The 19,575-nt window shown below is 37.8% G+C and overlaps 1 protein-coding gene across 3 annotated transcripts; it reads left to right on the forward strand.

Moving 5' to 3' along the window:
• The first annotated feature begins 331 nt into the window (after positions 1-331).
• Positions 332-19,318, forward strand: LOC147570191 (protein SPIRRIG-like). 3 transcript variants are annotated; one of them, XM_086656737.1, is made up of 20 exons: positions 332-776; positions 1,257-1,326; positions 1,427-1,512; positions 3,171-3,306; positions 3,432-3,488; positions 3,959-4,135; positions 4,903-5,103; positions 5,232-5,297; positions 5,398-5,512; positions 5,729-6,900; positions 7,270-7,954; positions 8,074-8,176; positions 8,305-9,419; positions 10,266-11,904; positions 12,052-12,241; positions 12,393-14,956; positions 15,919-16,227; positions 16,406-16,712; positions 16,828-16,974; positions 17,728-19,318. In XM_086656737.1, the coding sequence occupies exons 1-20, from the start codon at positions 640-642 to the stop codon at positions 18,901-18,903; spliced, it is 10,452 nt and encodes a 3,483-aa protein (XP_086512863.1). In that variant the 5' UTR covers positions 332-639; the 3' UTR covers positions 18,904-19,318. The 3 variants fall into 3 exon arrangements, 2 of the variants coding, with proteins under 2 accessions (XP_086512863.1, XP_086512862.1); XR_015231399.1 differs by having other exon boundaries at positions 395-776; positions 1,254-1,326; positions 15,919-16,320; XM_086656736.1 differs by having other exon boundaries at positions 395-776; positions 1,254-1,326.
• The last annotated feature ends 257 nt before the right edge of the window (positions 19,319-19,575 follow it).

Raw genomic sequence — 19,575 nt, forward strand, 5'->3', positions numbered from 1 at the left:
CATTCATGGGATTGATAAGATTAGGTTTTCTTCACCCCCATAATTGATTAGATGGACCACATTGCACAAAAACATTTTTTATTTGAAAATAAATGTTTTATGTTAACACAACTTGCAAAAATCTTTTCTGGTCAACAACTTTCGGTCGTAGTAGTAAGAAGTTTAGTCTTTGACTCCAGATATCAAGATTTCGAAATAGGCTGAAAATTCCTCACACTATACCTTATTACATTCATGGGGTGGGGTGGGGGGGCGGGGGGTGGTGGTGGTCAGGAGACGCTAATTGTGCCGTTAATTTTTAAACACCAGTCATTTTAGGTCAACAAAGAGAGGGAGAGAAAAAACACACAGTAAAGACTTGAGATTAAGAACTAAAGACTTTTAAGATCAATAAGCAAAGAACGATCAGACAGAGAAGATATTTAGAGAGAGAGAGAGACAGTGAATTATCTAGAGAGAGAGAATTAAAATTAGGTAGAGAGAGAGAAGGGATAAAGATTTCTCAGCTCTGCATTTTCAATTGCCCCATCTAGATCTTTCTCTGATTAAGATGATTATCAAATCAGGGTTTTTCTGCTTAGATATGGAGGAGATGAATAACTTGTTCTAGTGACAAGTTCCAATCTTCTTGGAAACAAAATGAAATGGAATACATTGCTTAAGGATTTTAAACAGAAGGTTGGTTTACCTCAATCTCCAGCCACCACCACCACCACAACCACCACTGGAGAAACTGGTTCATCAACTACAAATGACTTTCCGGCTTCTCCTTCAAGGTTAAGATTTTCTCTTTGTAATTGTACTGATTTTGATGATTCACAAAAGTTTCCATATACTCAGTTATCAATAGCACTCTGTCTGGACTTCGTTGACATTGTTTGTTTGGGGAAATTTGAAATCAATGTCATTGTTTAATTTCTTTTGAGTTTAGGGTTTACAAAAACAAAATTACTACTACCTTGTATGTAGGATAAGATATGCATTTTGTTTTAAAAGAATGTTTTTTCGGCCTCAAAGGCGGATTGCTCCAAATAACCGGAGCACCGCCTTGAGGAGACGCACGTAAAAGGCGTGCACTAGTTTACTTAGAAGGAAAAATTGATACCACATTCATAACATAGTCTTTTTTTTTCACTGAATTGCCTTGAGGCGCGTCTCGAAGCGTATGGAACTCGCTGGTGGTAATTATGTTAAATTATGTTTGTTCAAAATACCTAATGATGTCAATGTGATACATTGGTTTATTGTTAAAGCAGAGACAATCATGAATTGGAAATGGAGTTTAAGAGGTTGTGGGAAGAGTTTCGGTCATCCAGCTCCGAAAAGGTTCTTTTATTTGTTATATTATTAGTGAAATAGTTACTAAGTTTTCTTAATAATCCAGAATTTTAAATACTAATGAAACCCATTTACTTAATACTTGCAGGAGAAAGAAGCTTCTCTAAACATGGTTGTAGATGTCTTCTGTAGATTAGTGAAGCAGCAAGCTAGTATAACTCATTTACTTCAAAGGTATGCAAAAAAAATTTTCCCCTTAATTTATTGATTTCCTGTTACTTATTCATCTCCGATACTCCATATAATAGATACTTCAGAGAACTATTTCGTTATAAGTCTAGATTCTTATTGTTCATTACCACGAATGCACGATATTAGAGTATTCACGGTTTCCACTTTACATAAATAGGGTGTGTGGTTATTTCTTGTTTATTTTTACTTTTTCTAGTTTTGAAGTAATCATCCTATAATACTTCATTAGTTAAGTATTACTAATTGAATGACGTAAGGGGATGTTGCTCCGTAAAATTTGGTTGGAAGTCTTTCCAACTCTACCCCCACCTGTGCGACTGGGAACTGACCTGACCCGACCCTACTGGCATGAATGGAAAGCCTCCGTATAGCTATATATCAAACACGATTGTGATAAGATTGCCTTCTCTACCCTGCCCAAGTAAGTAATTATACTTAAATTAGATGAAAATATTATGCTAATTATCCTCATATATAACTAAAAGAAAATACATTGCACGAAATACACTAGGCTTGATTAAAATTTGACTACTTTCAACATAGAAATAAGTTAACAAGTATTCCCACCTTATAAGGGTTTTGAACAGGGTGTGAGCAGAATAGTCCGTTACTTAATGGGATGGGGAATTTGACTACTTTCACCGTACCCGAATTTCGTACCCTTTTTGGGTGGGTTCGCGATCCAGTACCCCACAATTAGTGTATCTGAATTTTTAGTCTTAATGAACCTAAAATCTTTGTAGAAAACTATAAATTCGACTAATTGGGTAGTTAAACCACAAGAACTTTTTTAATTGGCTTGTTAGATTGTAAGTTTGATGGAGAAATGATGTCTAAGAGTAGGTGTATCTATTATAAATGCATCATAGAGAGTATTTATTGTCTATGAAAAATAGTCCAAAACGTATTGAACTCGAAAATGGCGTACCGGAGAAGTATACCCCTAGCGTACCCGATACTCACATGGTAGCGTTCCGCGTACCGGTACCCGTACCACGTACCGGAGCGATCCGCGTACCAGGTAACCTTGAGCTAGATATGACGATACTTAGCAGAGCTTGATTGTTTAATAGAAACCCGTTCTGAACCCTTTGTCATCTGGACAAAATCCTGTTTTTTTTAAGGTTTACAAATATCTCTGTTGGATAACCTATCTGCGGCCTTTTTTTTTGGAAGACGACTACGATCTACGTACGTCGTGATATTTGGCATTTTGGATAACCTATCTGCGGCCTTAGATTGACGAAGAAGAAGCCAAATGCATGGTTTACTATTGTTTCAGCAACCCGTGGGACCTCTTTCTGTATGGTAATTTATGCAACATTGTAAAGTTACATGTTTAGTTATACGGTCTTGTCCTCTTTCCATTAATATACATATTCTTTCTAATGTTCAATAAAAACCTACAAGTTTAGCAATTTGTGAACGATCTTTGAGATCTATGGTTATAATTCTCGTCCTAGTTAATGAAGATCCTACAAACATTAAGAGGGGGACTTGCGGCAAATCTAATAGTAATACACATCAATGTTTTAGCGATGTTACGGACTTCCGATTTTGATGTGTCTATGACTTTTCTTGTTATACTTCTTTGCACTAAGCTGATTACCTTTTAAGTTGTAACTGTTGCCAATTTGCAGATTAGCCGAAGCCAACATGTTCTCATTCGTTGTAGGAAGAGCATTTGTGACAGATATAAGAAAGATGAAAAGCAACGGGAAGATGGAGTCGCTCGATGCCATGCAAATCATTAGGTTTTTTTCAGAAGCTAATAAGGTGTGTTTGTATTGATCCTTTTTAGATGTGGCCACCTCCTGTAACACCAAATGTTTGTTTCTTACTTTGTTTCATCAGAAAGACCATTTGCTGTTTTAACTAAATCTCAAGATTCTTTTGTTCAGGATGGCATAATTCTTGGTTCAAATCTATTATATGCCGTGGAAGTCCTAGTATTTGCGGTATGTATCTATCAGCCATATAGAGAAATGAGAAAAGGTCATATATTATTCTAGCGAAAACTTAATCATTCAAATTTTTGGAAGTTGTGATGTTCAAATTCTCTTGCATTACGAAGTATATTTTTTTCTCATTCGCTCTCGTCATTTTTAAGCATTTGAGTTTCTTATTTCTTTCATCTGCTTAAAATCGGTAATTTGTTACGTGGATCTTACTCTTCAATATGGACAGTATAAGCAAGATATCGAATAAAATTGTTGACGGTTATGACTAATGAGCGCAAATAAAACACTATGGTGTCACAAATTTAAAGCTGTGCATTTCAATAAATTATGCTGACCTCAAGCAAACAATACATGTGTGACTTATAGTGATAATCTATCTATGACACTGTTCTGCCTGCTGACTGTGTAATAGATGTAGTTGACATTTACTGTATGGGAATTTTCAAAGTGTCTTTTGTTGTCAACAGTTTACGGATAAGCAATCTCTCCTCGATTCTGGGATTCTATCTTGCCTCGTTCATATTTTAAATGCCTTTTTGAACATTGAGGGCTCCGATCAAGGGCATTTGGATGCTGGCACAGGAGGATCAACTCTAATTGTTAAAGATCGTGCCGGGAATAAACAACAAATTCTCCAGCACGAGGTAGTTGACATTTTATGTTCACTCCACTAAGTTTAGCTTCAAAATAATTCAATTTCATCTTCGAATGGAAATTTGTCTCCTGAAATTGATATTTTCATTTTTCTACCAACCGGTTTTGACTTTGAAGTAATGTTAAGACTTAAGAAGGTCCTCAAACATGCTTTCTGATATAAGCGTGGACATAGTCCACATGAGGTTATCATTTATCATGTAGATCCACGATATCGCGCAACATTGCTCCATTGTTAAAATTGCTAGTTTTATCCATTAACCGTAATTAACAATGAATGGTGTCTGTGGGTTCAGTTATACCGTTGTTTACATTCAATGGGTGAATGAGTTATATGTTTTAGAATGACATACTCTTTATATGGATGACCCGTATGATGAAGTGAAACTCGTTACTGAATGCCATTTCAAATCGGTCCAACACAAGCCTATAGCGAACACGTATGACGACTATCCAGTTATGTAACTACAGAAATTTGAAGACTTCGTCATAGGCTTTCCAACTTTTATCTAGTTTCACCTTTATGCTAAAATGTACTTCTATCCCCGCTAGTGCATTTAATTAGATCCACTTATTGGTCATATGCTGCAACTTGAGGTAAAAACTGAACTTGATTACTCCACTGCATCTCATCCTCATCCATTTGAGGAAAGATCGCGTAAGAAATAGGCTTTCGCGAGTGCCAACTTGTAGTTTGCTTAAGATAGTAGATTGATTGAGGATTTATTAACTTGCTCAAGACAATTTTATCTGGCAGATGCAAGGAAGTATAGTACATATTACTAAAGCTTTGTCAAGCCATCATTCTGCTGCGAAGAGTTTGATTGAGGATGATTCACTCCAGTTACTGTTTGGCATGGTTGCAAATGGGTCCAGAAAGACCAGAACAATTTCTTCTCAATCCAGGGAGGACCTTGTGCCACAACATACCGTTCAACTTCTCCGTTACGCTATGCAGGTAGATAGATATACATCTCACTCCATGCTCAGCAACTTGTGGTTGAAATAAAGAGTCCTAAAGGAACTCCAATTTGGTTTGAATTCTAAAATAGTCTTCTGTTTTTTTATGATTCTATTATCATTCAGATACTTGGTCTTCTTTTGATCAATGATAATGGGAGCATTGTGAAATACATACGCGAGCAGTACTTGGTACAAAATTCTTCCTGAAGCCATATTTTTCATTGGAATGTCCATCATGTACTATAGATTCTTCTTTGGCTTGTTATCTGATTTTGACGTATATCTTCAGATAAAAGTTCTCCTAATCACTGTTAAGGATTTCAATCCTGAGACTGACGACTCTGTGTACACTGTCGGGCTCGTGGAGTTAGTACTGGAATGTGTGGAATTATCTTATAGATCTGGTAGGTTTCCAATTATTTATATCCTTCACAAACTATAAATTATGGGAATTTTTACTTCATTGTCTTCATGATTAAAGTTCCACCATTTTTATTTTTTGTTCAAAATAAAGTATTACATCGCATGTTGCGCCAGTTCTACTTGCCAGAATGTAGGTTGGAGATTCACGAAATTCTAGGGATTACAACTAATTCGGTATTAATTAGTTTGATTTGTAGAAGCTGGTGGGATCAGGCTCAGAGAGGATATACACAATACTCATGGCTATCAGTTCCTGGTTCAGTTTGCATTGACATTGTCGACCTTGCAGAATAATCATCCAGTTGAATCTAAACGTTCTTGTGAAGAAGAGACCGCCTTGGGTAGTTACCCTACATCTAGCGCAGGGATACACAATCACACCAGCGAAGAAGGAGGAGCTACTTTACCGCATCTTTCTCCATCCTTGTCAAGGTTACTTGATGTTCTTGTTAATCTTGCCCTAGCAGGACCCATTCATCTTACTCAAGCACCTGACATCAAAAGCCTCAACTCTATGCATAACAAGGTTAGAGCCCCTGGTAGATTCGGTACATCATCTTTTGACATGTTAGGCAATAAAACTAGGGACAGTAGTGGTTCAAAAGTTCAAGATCTTGAAGCAATTCAGATGTTGCAGGATATTTTTATTAAGGCAGATAATGTGCCACTTCAGGCAGAAGTATTGAATCGTATGTTTAATATCTTCTCGTGCCATCTAGAAAACTACAAGTTGTGCCAACATTTGCGAATGGTGCCTCTGTTCATCCTAAATATGGCAAGCTTTCCTTCCTCATTGCAGGAAATAATCCTAAAAATTGTAGATTATGCACTAACTGTTGTTAATTGCATTCCCGAGCAAGAATTGCTTTCACTTTGCTGCTTACTGCAGCAACCAGTACCATCTGACTTGAAGTATACGATTCTTTCCTTCATTATGAAACTTCTGTCATTCGATAAAAAATACAAGAAAGTTCTCAGAGAAGTTGGTTTTCTGGAAGTCCTTTTGAATGATCTGAAGCAGCACAGGCTTCTTTTAGTATCGGAGCAAACAAATAAGGTCCCTGAACAACTAGAAAAGAAGGTAAATCTAAGCAGCTTGAAGAAACAGGTGGACCATAAAGATGGTATTATATCATCATCCAAGCTTTTCAAATCCAATTCTGGCAGTTTTTCACTTTTTGAGACTGAGGTGACAACAACCGTTGCATGGGACTGTATGTTCTCCTTACTGAAGAAAGATGACTCTAACCAATCATCATTTCGATCATCTAGTGGTGTGTCCATCGTTGTTCCATTTTTGGCATTTGATACTCACCGTGCAGAGGTTCTTCGGATACTATCACATTTGATTATTGACGACGTTATGCAGGTTAGTAAATAGTAAGTACTACTCCAATTCTTTATAATGTTATGTTGTGTAATGTCTGTACTTGAGAACTAAGATGCTAATTTGTAACTTGTCACAAGAAACCAAAGAGGAGATCATAGTTACAGAAAAACACAAGATTACATGGTTCAGTCGTGAAGACTTGCTCCCGACGAAAATTGCAAGATGATTTTACTATGTTTGAAGAACAAGATGCAAGGATCTGATAATGCTTCTCTTTTCTTTCCATCTATAGATGTTCTCTAAAGTGCAGCATATGTATTTGCAAACATACTAATCAATGTATAGAAAATCTTGTAACAAGTAGATTTATACAGTTTCTTTCCTTACTGAATTTTTTACTTGCACCAGGCTCATCCCAAAGATCTAGGCGCCCTGATTGAAATTTTAAAAACTGGGATGGTTTCAAGTCTCTCGGGATCTCATCACGAGCTTCATAGTGATGGAAAATGTGACATATTGGGAGCTTTGTGGCGTGTAATTGGAGTTAATAAATCAGCTCAAAGTGTCTTCGGAGAAGCCACCGGATTTTCTCTTTTATTAACCACACTCCATAGTTTCCAGACAAGTGAATTATGTACAGATGGTCAATCTTTAGCGTCTCACATGAAGGTTTTTACGTTTCTATTGCGTGTAGTAACGGCTGGAGTACGTGGTAATGCTGCTAATCGAGTGAGACTATGCATGATCATATCATCGCAAACATTTCAAGTTCTTCTTTCCGAGTCTGGTTTACTTTGTAATGATTGCGAAAAGCAAGTTGTGCAATTATTGCTTGAACTTGCACTTGAGTTAGTGGTTCCACCATCTCATGTGCCAAGAATGGAAGCTTGCATGTCGTCTGATATGGCATCTGGTAGCTTTCTTTTCGGTAACGCATCTACAGTGCTGGAACGCATCTACAATGCTGGGGCTGTATTTGTGCTGATCCGGTCTTTATTACTCTTTTCTCCGGAATTGCAGTTAGAAGTACTTATCTTTATTGAAAAGTTAGCTCTTGCTGGATCCTTCAATCAGGAAAAGCTGACTTCCATAGGTGCAGACCGAATACCTCAAGATCCTTTATTTATTTATTTATTTATTTATTTATTTACTTTTTAACTTTAGTTCTACTTTTTTACATTTTCCAATCTGCAAAACTTTCACGTGATTTAGGTTGTGCCGGACTTCTACTGGAGACGATTCAACCATTTCTATTGGACTCGTCACAATTACTTAACCATGCATTACAAATTGTGGGTGTGCTGGCGGCATACAGGTACTTATTGCTCATGTGTACAGAGTAGTAATATGTACAATTTGTCCACACATACACATGTTGGTCTATTTTTGAAATATTGTTGGTTATACTCGATTAGGACTAAAGCAAGTGCTTTCTGATTGCAGGTTGTCATCGTCAGAGCTTCGAGTGCTTGTTAGATATATTCTGCAATATAGATTGGTGAATTCAGGTCAAATTCTCATTGATATGATGGAGAAATTAATTAGAGCGGAATCTATGGCCTCAGACACTGTTTCTATGGCACCATATATAGAGATGAACATGAGCAGAGTTGGGCATGCTTCTATTCAAGTTTCACTAGGGGAAAGGTCATGGCCTCCTACTGCTGGTTATTCATTTCTGTGTTGGTTTCAGTATGAAGACTTCTTGAAATCTGAAGGAAATGAATCAGGACAGTCTTCAAACACTGGGCCTTTTAAGCGCCAGAGTAACTTTAAAGGCAAGCAGCCAGGGGAGTATGTTTTCCGGATATTTTCAGTTGGTAATGTAAATGATGGGGATACATTCTATGCCGAACTTTATCTTCAGAATAATGGGGTCCTAACACTTGCAACAAGCAACTCTAGCTCACTATCATTTCCTGGATTAGAACTGCATGAAGGAAGGTGGCATCACCTTGCAGTTGTCCACAGTAAGCCAAACAGTGTGGCTGGATTTTTCCAAGCTAGCGTTGCATTCGTATATATCAATGGAAAGCTGGTGCACTCTGGAAAGCTTGGGTATTCTATTTCTCCGCCTGGGAAACGTTTGCAGTTAACCATAGGGACACCAATTACTCAGCTTAAAGTTGGCAATTTGTCTTGGAAACTTCAGTGTTGCTATCTTTTTGAGGAAGCAATCACAGCAGGTAGTATTTACTTCATATACATTCTTGGTAGAGGATACAGAGGGTTATTCCAAGATACAGATATTATGCGTTTTCTTCCTAGTCAAGCTTGTGCTGGTATTAATATGGCACTTGTAGATTCACTGGATGCACATCAATTACCATCTAATAGGCAAAGGCTTGAAAATGCTGGCAAACAAAGCAATAATAAACCGGATGACAATGCGGTCACATGGGATATGGTAAGAATCAGAAACATCTCTTTGCAACTATCAGCAAAGAAGCTCATATTTGCATTTGATGGGACATCTGCAGAAGCTTTTGGGGAATCTGGGGCATTACAAATTCCTAATATGGTTGATTTAATGTCAGCAGCTGCTTCCCCTCTTGGAGGTATTGATCTAGACTCTTAGCTTTATTTGCCAAGCTTACAAGCTGTTTTAGTTTAGAGTGCGTGTGGGGAAAGGCCACAAATTGGCATTAAATGGGTTTTAGTCTTCTAAAGTGAAAATAAAATGTGATTTTGGGTCCGTGATGGAGCTTAACAAGATGTCTTTCATGACATTCCCACCATTTTAAAGTTCAAAAGGATTATCTCAAATGTAAATTTGATGTATAGGCTACACATTTGATGTTGAGTATTACTCATTTGATGTTTCAAGTACACATTTGATTTGTCAATTATATGTTTGCTTGTCAAATATATTTTATGTGTAATTTACGTAGTTGAAATACAACAGTTTTGCGGCTCACTTTTTTCGTCAAAAAATAAATTGATCTAAGATCTTCAGAAGATCTTAATAAATGCTTTCTAAATAATGTAGACTTGATCACATTCAAATTTATATTTTAAAACATAACATTATTGGGATATCTGTAATTCCTCATAATAAAACAAGGTCCAATCATAAGAATTTTGCTCCATGGCATAAAGTTTGTCCCTGTCGACTTTTGTCCATGTCTTAACACCCTTTTTGATTTGGGAAAATTTTGTATGAATGTTTAGCCATTCAGTCATTGCTAAAAAATAACATCCACAACAGAATTGTTTGTGCAGTAGGCACGGGTTAAACCAAGTAGATATATAAAGAGGGATAAACCGAAATGGCATCTCCGTAATTTTAGTGGACCAATCCAAGACAAACGAACATTAAAGCCCGCAACACCTGAATTTTCTCTTACCGAGTTTCGTAAAAGAGGGGAACGATTTCTATTTCTAATGTCACTATTAATTTACAGGCATCCCACGTTTTGGCCGTCTTCATGGAGATATTTACATTTGTAGGGAATCTATTGTTGGAGACAGCATTCGCATGGTTGGGGGGATTTTTGTTATCTTGGCTCTCATTGAAGCTGCTGAAACCAGGGAGTTCCTACACATGGCCCTGGCATTACTCGCTTGTGTACTCCATCAAACTCCTCAAAATCTGTATGACATGCAAGCCTGCAGAGGATACCATTTACTTGCTCTTTTCCTTCACCGCAGAATGTCACTCTTTGACATGCAATCTCTTGATATCATTATCCAGATTACAGCATGCGACGCTTCCTCTGAAATGCAGAAATTGCTAGAAACTCAAAATCTATCTTCCTCAGTAGGTGCTACTCCTGAAGCCAATTATGAGAATCTCACTCTGAGGTTTCCTGATGGACTTTTTTCAAGTGGACCTCATGGAGAAATAGATGGTTTCATGCAAAAGGATTCATCTATTAACATGCCAGAACTCGCAAATACTGATGCGCTACCAAAAACATCAACTTGTATTGTTTTGTCAAATGCAGATATGATAGAGCATGTCCTGCTGGACTGGACCTTGTGGGTGACTTCTCCTGTGCCAATTCAGATTGCCTTACTTGATTTTTTTGAGCGTCTGGTATCCATGCATCGATACAGGAATTATAACCTTACAGTTCTACGCCAAATCAGCCTCGTCCAACATTTACTAGTAACTCTTCATAGGGGCGACGTGGAAGTTTCTGTTTTAGAGAAACTAGTTGTGTTGCTTGGAGTTATTTTAGAGGATGGCTTTTTGGAGTCTGAACTGGAACAGGTGACTAGGTTTGTCATTATGACATTTCATCCACCTGAACTGGCAGCTCGAGATCAAATCGTTCGAGAATCAATGGGGAAGCATGTTATTGTGCGGAATATCATATTAGAAATGCTTATCGACTTACAAATGACCATAAATTCAGCAGAGTTGCTTGAGCAATGGCATAAATTAGTTTCCTCCAAGTTGATAACATATTATCTTGATGAGTCTGTTCATCCTACTACAGTGAGATGGATCATGACACTTCTTGGTGTTTGTCTTGCCTCTTCTCCTACGTTCACACATAAATTTCGCAGTAGTGGAGGCTATCAAGGTCTTACATGCATGATGAGAAACTTCTATGATTCTCCGGAAATATATTACATCCTATTTTGTATAATACTTGGAAAGCCTGTATATCCAAGACAACCGGAAGTCCGGATGTTAGACTTCCATGCCCTTATTCCAAGCAATGGTAGATATGAACAACTGAGATGCATTGAGCTTTTGGAATCTGTGATTGTCATGGCAAAATCTACATTTGATAGGTTGAGCATGAACGCTATGGTTGCGCATCAAGTTGGAAACTTACCACAGATCGGTGCTAGCCTGGCGGAGCTGGAGGAAGCAACAACAGATACAACAGGAGAACTTCATGGTGAAGCTCTAATGCACAAGACGTATGCTGCTCGGCTAATGGGAGGAGAAGGCACAGCTCCTGCTGTTGCCTCTTCAGTCCTGAGATTCATGGTCGAGCTATCAAAAAAGTGGCCATCGTTCTCTACTTCATGCAGAGGGGATGGCTTTCTTGAAAGTTGTGTGGACCTGTACTTCTCGTGCGTAAGGTGTGCCTTGTTTGATATGCCTCTTACTTGTAAATAGGGTATAATAGGCACATATGAGCCTGTAAACTGAAAGCTTGAAAGCCGTGAACTAAAATTTTATTCCTTCATACCACAGTTGTTTGCGTCTAACTTGTTTTTGCCCTGCAGTGCTGCTTCTGCTGCAAAGATGGTGAAAGATCTCTCTAAAAGAATGGAGGAAAATGAACTCTCCAGCTTGCCTCATGAACAGAAGCAGTCTTCCATGACTTCTGCAAATCCTGAAAGTACTCCCACAGTTGAGGTAGCTACAGTTTCTGAAAATATGCTCAGTTGTGATTCACAGGTTGACATTGCGGAGGTAAACACCATTTTATCCCAGATGGCACAAGACAAGCCATTCATGGTGAACTGTTCAATTATTTCAAAATTTTATGGTGAAAACCATTACCTGGTCCTTAACTGCTTTCCAGAAATAATGAGTTTAAAGTTTCTAATATTATGTGATGCAGGATGAAACTTTTCAGAAACCCATTGTTTCTGCCTCGGTTATGCCTGATACTCAATTAGCCAAGGAATCTATCTCGGAAATTTCACTAACACCCTGCATATCCACAAAATCTTCTGTCTCCAGAAGTGAAGTAAATAAATCTCAAGATTTAAAGTCGAAATCTCTAAAACCTAATGCTGATGTTTTTGCCGTTAATCCTGGACTTTTACTTGAGATTGATGATTTTGGATATGGTGGTGGTCCATGTTCCGCTGGAGCTACTGCTGTTTTAGATTTCCTGGCAGAAGTTCTTGCAGATAGCCTAGTACAGCATATAAAAGTGGCTGAAATAGAGAACATTCTGGAAACAGTTCCTTCATATGTAGATGTTGATTCTGTTCTGATTTTCCAGGGCCTGTGCCTTGATAGAATAATGAGTTTCCTCGAGAGGCGTCTGTTGCAGGATGACATTGAATTTGAGAAAAAGTTGGATAAGAGTCTCTGGTCTGTAAATCTGGGTGCGCTATGCTCAATGATTGTTGATCGTGTATATATGGGTGCTTTTCCTAAGCCTGGTGGTGTACTTGGAACTCTGGAGTTTTTGCTATCTATGTTGCAGTTGATTAACAATGATGGTCGAGTTGAAGTACTATATACTGGAAAAGGTTTGCTATCCATAGCAAGAAGAAGCAGGCAACTTGATCCATTCATCCGTACTCTTTTGAGAAATACAAATCGCATGATAATGTATTGTTTCTTGCCTTCGTTCTTATGCACCATTCAGGAGGAAAATCTTCTTTCACTCTTAGGGTTGCCAGTTCAACCTAAAAGTTCAACCTGTTCACAACGGGAGTTGGAGATTGATATTACCAGTGTCTTACAGTTATTGGTTGCTCATAAGAGTATTGTATTCTCTCCCAGCAATCATGATGCTGATGTTGATTCCTGTCTCTCTGTTAATTTAACCTATCTTCTCTATGACAAGAGGCTAAGTGCAAAAAGCATGGCAATGGATGTCATCAAGTATCTTCTGGTGCATCGCCGTGCGGCATTAGAGGAAATGCTTGTTTCGAAACCAGTTCGTGGGAAAGAATTGAACATTCTAAATAGTGGTTTTGACAAGTTATTGACTGGAAGTTCATCTGAGTTCTTTGAATGGCTTCAAGGTTCTAAGCAGATAATTGATGAAGTTGTGGACCAGGGTCCTGCTGTAATGTGGAAGCAGTATATCACTGAAACTGCAGAGTTTCCTGGGATGAGGGCAAAGTTTATGAGGGATTATTCTCAGAGTGAAACAAGAAGGTCACATGATACTTCAAAACGAAACGTAAGGCACTGGGAGAAGATGTATGAGCGCAGATATGCACTTGAGCTGGTCCGTGATGCAATGTCGACTGAGTTGAAAGTAATTCGTCAAGATAAATATGGATGGGTTCTTCATGCTGAGAGTGGGTGGAAAACCCATCTCCAACAACTTGTTCATGAGCGAGGGATATTACCAATGCCGAAATCTGTTGCAAATGATGAGCCTAAATGGCAGTTGTGTCCAACTGAAGGGCCATATAGAATGCGCAAAAAGCTTGAGCGCTGCAAATTCAAAATTGACACAGTTCATAATGTTGCTGATAAGAAGTTTAAGCAGGCTGCCCCCAGAGGGAAAATTGAGAATAGTTTTGAGAGGTCAAAAATTGATCTTGATTCATTTTTTCGCATTTTGTCTAATGCTCCCAAGGAAAACTGCTTCAATTTTGTGGAGCAAAATGGTTCTCTCCCCAATGAAATAAACTGTGGTACGGAAGGGTATACATCATCTGACACAATAGGTTGTGATGATAATCCTGCTGCTAGCAGCGTTAATGAAGCAAATCTTTATTCTCAGCTTGAATTTGGTTGCGAGTCTAGTGCAAGTTCTGTTCCAATTACAGATAGCACCCAGACAAAGTCTGGTGTAGGTTCTCCAAGGCAGTCTTCAATAAAAAATGATGGTATGAAGGTAAAAGAAGAGAATCTGAATAAAATACTGCACGATAATGGTGAGTATCTTATAAGACCTTATCTGGAACCTCTTGAGAAGGTAAGATTCAGATACAATTGTGAGCGTGTTGTTGGTCTTGACAAACATGATGGCATATTTCTTATAGGAGAGCAATGCCTATATGTCGTTGAGAACTTCTACATTGATGACTATGGGTGCATATGTGAAAAGGAATGTGAAGATGAACTTTCTGTGATTGATCAAGCTCTGGGTGTGAAGAAAGAAGCTACTAGCAATACAAGTTACGAGTCGAAATCCCCTCTTCCACAGAGTACAGATGGTAAAGAATGGATCGGAGGAAGGGCATGGGCGCACAGTGGCGGTTCATGGGGAAAAGAGAAAGCATGTTACAGCGGCAATTTACCTCACTCATGGCGTATGTGGAAGCTTGATAGTGTTCATGAGATTTTGAAGCGTGATTACCAACTTCGTGCTGTTGCTATTGAAATCTTTAGTATGGATGGATACAATGAGCTTCTGATTTACCACAAAAGAGAGAGAAATGAAGTGTTCAAAAATTTGGTAGCCATGGATCTCCCAAAGAACAAAATGTATGCATTTCACCTCCATACGTTTTTTACCATGTTTTCATTCACTAATATTTTCTTAAATTTGCATGCTTCCTTCTGTTTAAAATGGAGACTCCTTCGAGTAGTGTACATACAGATACTCGTAACCGAAACTTGATACTCATCAACTCGTCGTCAATTCAGCTACAATGCGAGATTTTGTATGAACATCATGTCTACTTGCTCAAAAGCATGTTATGTCCATAAAATCTTCTCTAGGGTAACGCTATTTATATGGAGTACAATTTAGCCATAGGTATCCAAAAATAAGAAATGGTAAGTAAACATAGAGGACCTAGTACACAAGACAAGACACTATAGTTTACAGTCGTATCCTCGTTTTGGGATGTTGTTCGATGTCGTATCTAACACCTTCTACGGAGTCGAATTCTCATAATTGTACCACTTTCCATGTTCTAGGTTTGCTTCGTATCCATATATTTCAGAATGCTTCTCTCTTTTATTTGTTTTATGTATATCGAGTACACCTAGACTTGCTTTTAATTTGGCATTGACAGAATTACAGAACTATGCAACAAATCTTTAGAGTATTGCGAGTTAGTAAAGTTGCTCGATCTGCATCATAGGTATCTGACTTTGTAGTTAATTACCTTCTAATGGTGTTCTTTCTGTTCCTTAATATTGAATGCACTTCATTAATTTCGTCTGTTTTCTCTGTATCCTCATTGACAATGATCTGGTATCAACAGAACAGAGTTTGTGGAAGTTGAGGAATATGGGTGGCTAAAGATTAAGACAAACATAGTTTCTTTAAGAAAGATAGCATTCAGAAACCTTTTTATATTTTCTGTGTTTTCTTGATTTTTTTATACCAGTTTTTATGTAACTTGATATCTTTGTTTATCACTAGAACTAGATTCTGATAAGTTCATGAAGGTTTGATACGGAATTATAGTGAATAACATGAGTTGTGCAATGAACAGGTTAGACACAACCATTTCAGGATCATCAAAAGAAGATGGTAACGACGGAGGTCGTCTTTTCAAAATTATGGCTAAATCTTTCTCCAAAAGGTGGCAAAATGGAGACATTAGTAATTTCCAGTACCTCATGCACCTCAACACTCTGGCTGGGCGAGGATATAGTGATTTAACCCAGTATCCAGTATTTCCATGGGTTCTTTCAGATTATGAGAGTGAAACTTTGGACTTGTCGAATCAAAAATCATTTCGGAAGCTCGATAAACCAATGGGATGCCAAACTGCAACAGGGGAGGAGGAATTCAAGAAAAGGTCAGCTACAATTCTTGGCACTCAATAGAGTAAAATTCTTCCACTAGCAAAGATTTTCTCTTGTACTTCTTCATTTCTTATCCAATAGCTCAGGTACTTAACTCCATAATTTGGAAGTTTAAAGCATGGTCGATGTATTTCACTTTATAAATTTTCTATTTATGTTTACCATATCTAGGTATCAGAGCTGGGATGACCCAGAGATTCCTAAGTTTCACTACGGATCACATTATTCTAGTGCTGGAATTATACTCTTCTATCTTGTACGCCTTCCGCCATTTAGTTTGGAGAACCAGAAACTACAAGGGGGCGAGTTTGATCATGCAGATCGTCTTTTCAATAGTGTGAGAGACACATGGTTAAGTGCATCTGGAACAATCAACACATCCGATGTGAAGGAACTAATTCCAGAATTTTTCTACTTGCCCGAGTTCCTGGAAAACCAGTTTAATCTTGACTTGGGAGAAAAACAGTCGGGAGAGAAGGTTAAGAATATTTGTATATCTAATTCTTGTTTCAGGACTAGTTTCCTTTGTACTTATTGTTGCTCTTCATACCTTTTTACTCTGTAGCTTCAATAATATGTCGATTCTCTTCCAGGTGGGTGATGTTTTCTTACCCCCATGGGCCAAAGGTAGTGCTAAAGAGTTCATCAGGAAGCACCGGGAGGCATTGGAATCTGATTATGTTTCAGAAAATCTGCATCACTGGATAGACCTAATATTTGGCTATAAACAGAGAGGGAAGGTGTGGTTGCCAGTTAGCACAAAAAGTGTCATCTTTTAGTATTCTCATTAATAAAATTTGAAATTCCCTAGTTGTAGGAAGTTCATCTACCCCCTTCTTCATGAGTATCTTTTTTCTTTTTCACATCTAAAGTATAAAATTGCATGTCCCTTACGAATAATATGGTGGGACACTACCATCATTCCTTGTTTCTTCGAGTTCGGTCATGAACTAGGAGATTCTGAGTGGCTCTGTTTTTAGGCTCCATAAATCCCAACTAGTTCTTCTCTATGTAACATGTACAACATTAAGAGTTAAGACCATACGAGCCCAACACCTATGAGGTGTCGGACACCCAATTAGTTACATACCTTCTCGATCTCGGTGTGGTATCTTCTAAGATTGCACATATGCTTGGCGTTATACACAAAAGACGTCGACCTATTGTGTAATTTAATGGTCCTAACGAGCCTAACTGCAAGTATGCAAGAAATTTACATGAAAAAAAAAAACAATCTAAGATGACTGAGTATCCTAATACCCAATACGAGAAAAAGGAAGTTTTAAAAACAGGTATTTATCATGTCACAGATAATCAATGCCATATCCTGCATATGCACATTACTATTAACGAATTATGTTTATGTTCGTAACATATTGCAACTCTTGTCTAATTAGCTGAAAAGTACCTTGGAGTTAATTGTTATTTTGCTATTTGTCATCATCCACTATCATCATTCTCTTAATGATATTAACTTATCTTAAAATTCACAGGCAGCTGAAGAAGCCGTCAATGTTTTCTTCCACTACACATATGAAGGAAATGTCGACATAGACAATATTAGTGACCCTTCGATGAAAGCGTCCATATTGGCTCAGATTAACCACTTTGGGCAGACACCACGACAGCTATTCCTGAAGCCCCACGTGAAGAGGCGAACTTACAAGAAGCTTCCTCCTCATCCACTCCAGCATTGCAATCATTTAGTACCACAGGAAATTCGAAGAACATCATCTCCAATTACTCAGATTACCATCTTCCATGAGAAGATCCTTCTAGCTGGTCCAAATACCTTACTTAAACCAAAAAGATACAATAAGTATATTGCTTGGGGATTCCCTGATCATAGCTTGAGATTTATGAGTTATGATCAAAATAAAGTTCTCTCTACACATGAAAGTCTTCACGAAGGAAACCAGATTCAGTGTACTGGAGTTACCCACGATGGTCACATTCTCGTAACTGGGTCTGAAGATAGTGTGATCTCTGTCTGGCAAATTAAAAAGGACGGACCTCGAGGTATGCTCCGCTTACATTTGAAAAGAAGTCTCTGTGCTCATATAGCCAAAATCACATGCCTCCACGTTAGTCAACCGTATATGATGATTATCAGTGGATCATATGATTGTTCTGTCATTTTTTGGGATCTTAGTAGCTTAATCTTTGTCAGACAACTTCCTGAATTTCCAGTAGCGATTTCAGCCATTTACATGAACGATCTGACTGGAGAGATTGTGATAGCAGCAGGAGTTCTACTTTCTGTTTGGAGCATCAATGGCGATTGCTTAGCCGTCATTAAAACTTCTCAAATTCCATCTGATATTGTTCTTTCAGTGACGAGTTCTACATATTCAGATTGGCTGGACACAAATTGGTATGTAACTGGGCATCAAAGTGGCGTCATCAAGGTGTGGCAAATGGTACATTGTTCTGATGAAACGTATAGTCAAAGAAAGTTAACGACCAAGACCAACATAACAGGAGGATTGGAACTAAACGGTAAGATGCCAGACTACAGGTTGGTTCTTCACAAGGTACTAAAATCACACAAGTTTCCAGTTACTGCCCTTCATCTTACTACTGATCGAAAGCAACTTCTGAGTGGGGATTCTGGAGGACATCTATTGTCATGGTGTTTACCAGATCAAAGAGGAACAGGTTGCGAGTAGTGGACATTGATGAAACCGGGTATTTTGTTTGAGGTATGTGACGTATGTCTCAAGTTGGGCAAAGTTTTTTTGATTTTCATTTAGATTTTTAAAGTAAATAGAAGCAAGTAGCCGTGATTGTTCTGGTGACAGGGATAAGAGAAGAATGACCGGAGAATGAGAAGTCTGATTTCAAGTAATAGGAGTTTTTTTTTTTTTGATGAAGGGAAAGTAATAGGAGTTGATTATGCAATAATAATACCCATTATAAGTATATATTCATTATATACAATGGTAGCCATGGTACATAAATTCAAGTTAGGTTTATCGAACTGATCTAGGTGCTACATTTCAAAGATGTAAACTAACAGACTAGTGTAAAACATTCAAAATAGTTTTTTGTGTTGAATTGCAATAAATTCAGATCTTCTTTCCATAATCTTCTTTATGTTAACTTCACATCAAGTACACACCAATATCTTCCTTCATCTGAATCATTTCTTTTGATCATATATTTAGTTTCCTCTAATATTTCATTTCTAAGAAAGAAAACATAAATGATATATATCATATCCATGTATTGGTTGTTCTTAACAAAAAGGTAAAGGGAGAAAAAGGTTGATATTTGAAAGAAAACATATTGGAATGATGCATATTTATAGTAACAAAAAGTAATCAAAGAGAATTAGTTGT

The sequence above is a fragment of the Eschscholzia californica genome, unplaced genomic scaffold (genome assembly GCF_041429995.1).
Source record: "Eschscholzia californica isolate CP2 unplaced genomic scaffold, dmEscCali1.0.p SCAF_1, whole genome shotgun sequence".
Lineage (NCBI taxonomy): Eukaryota > Viridiplantae > Streptophyta > Magnoliopsida > Ranunculales > Papaveraceae > Eschscholzia > Eschscholzia californica.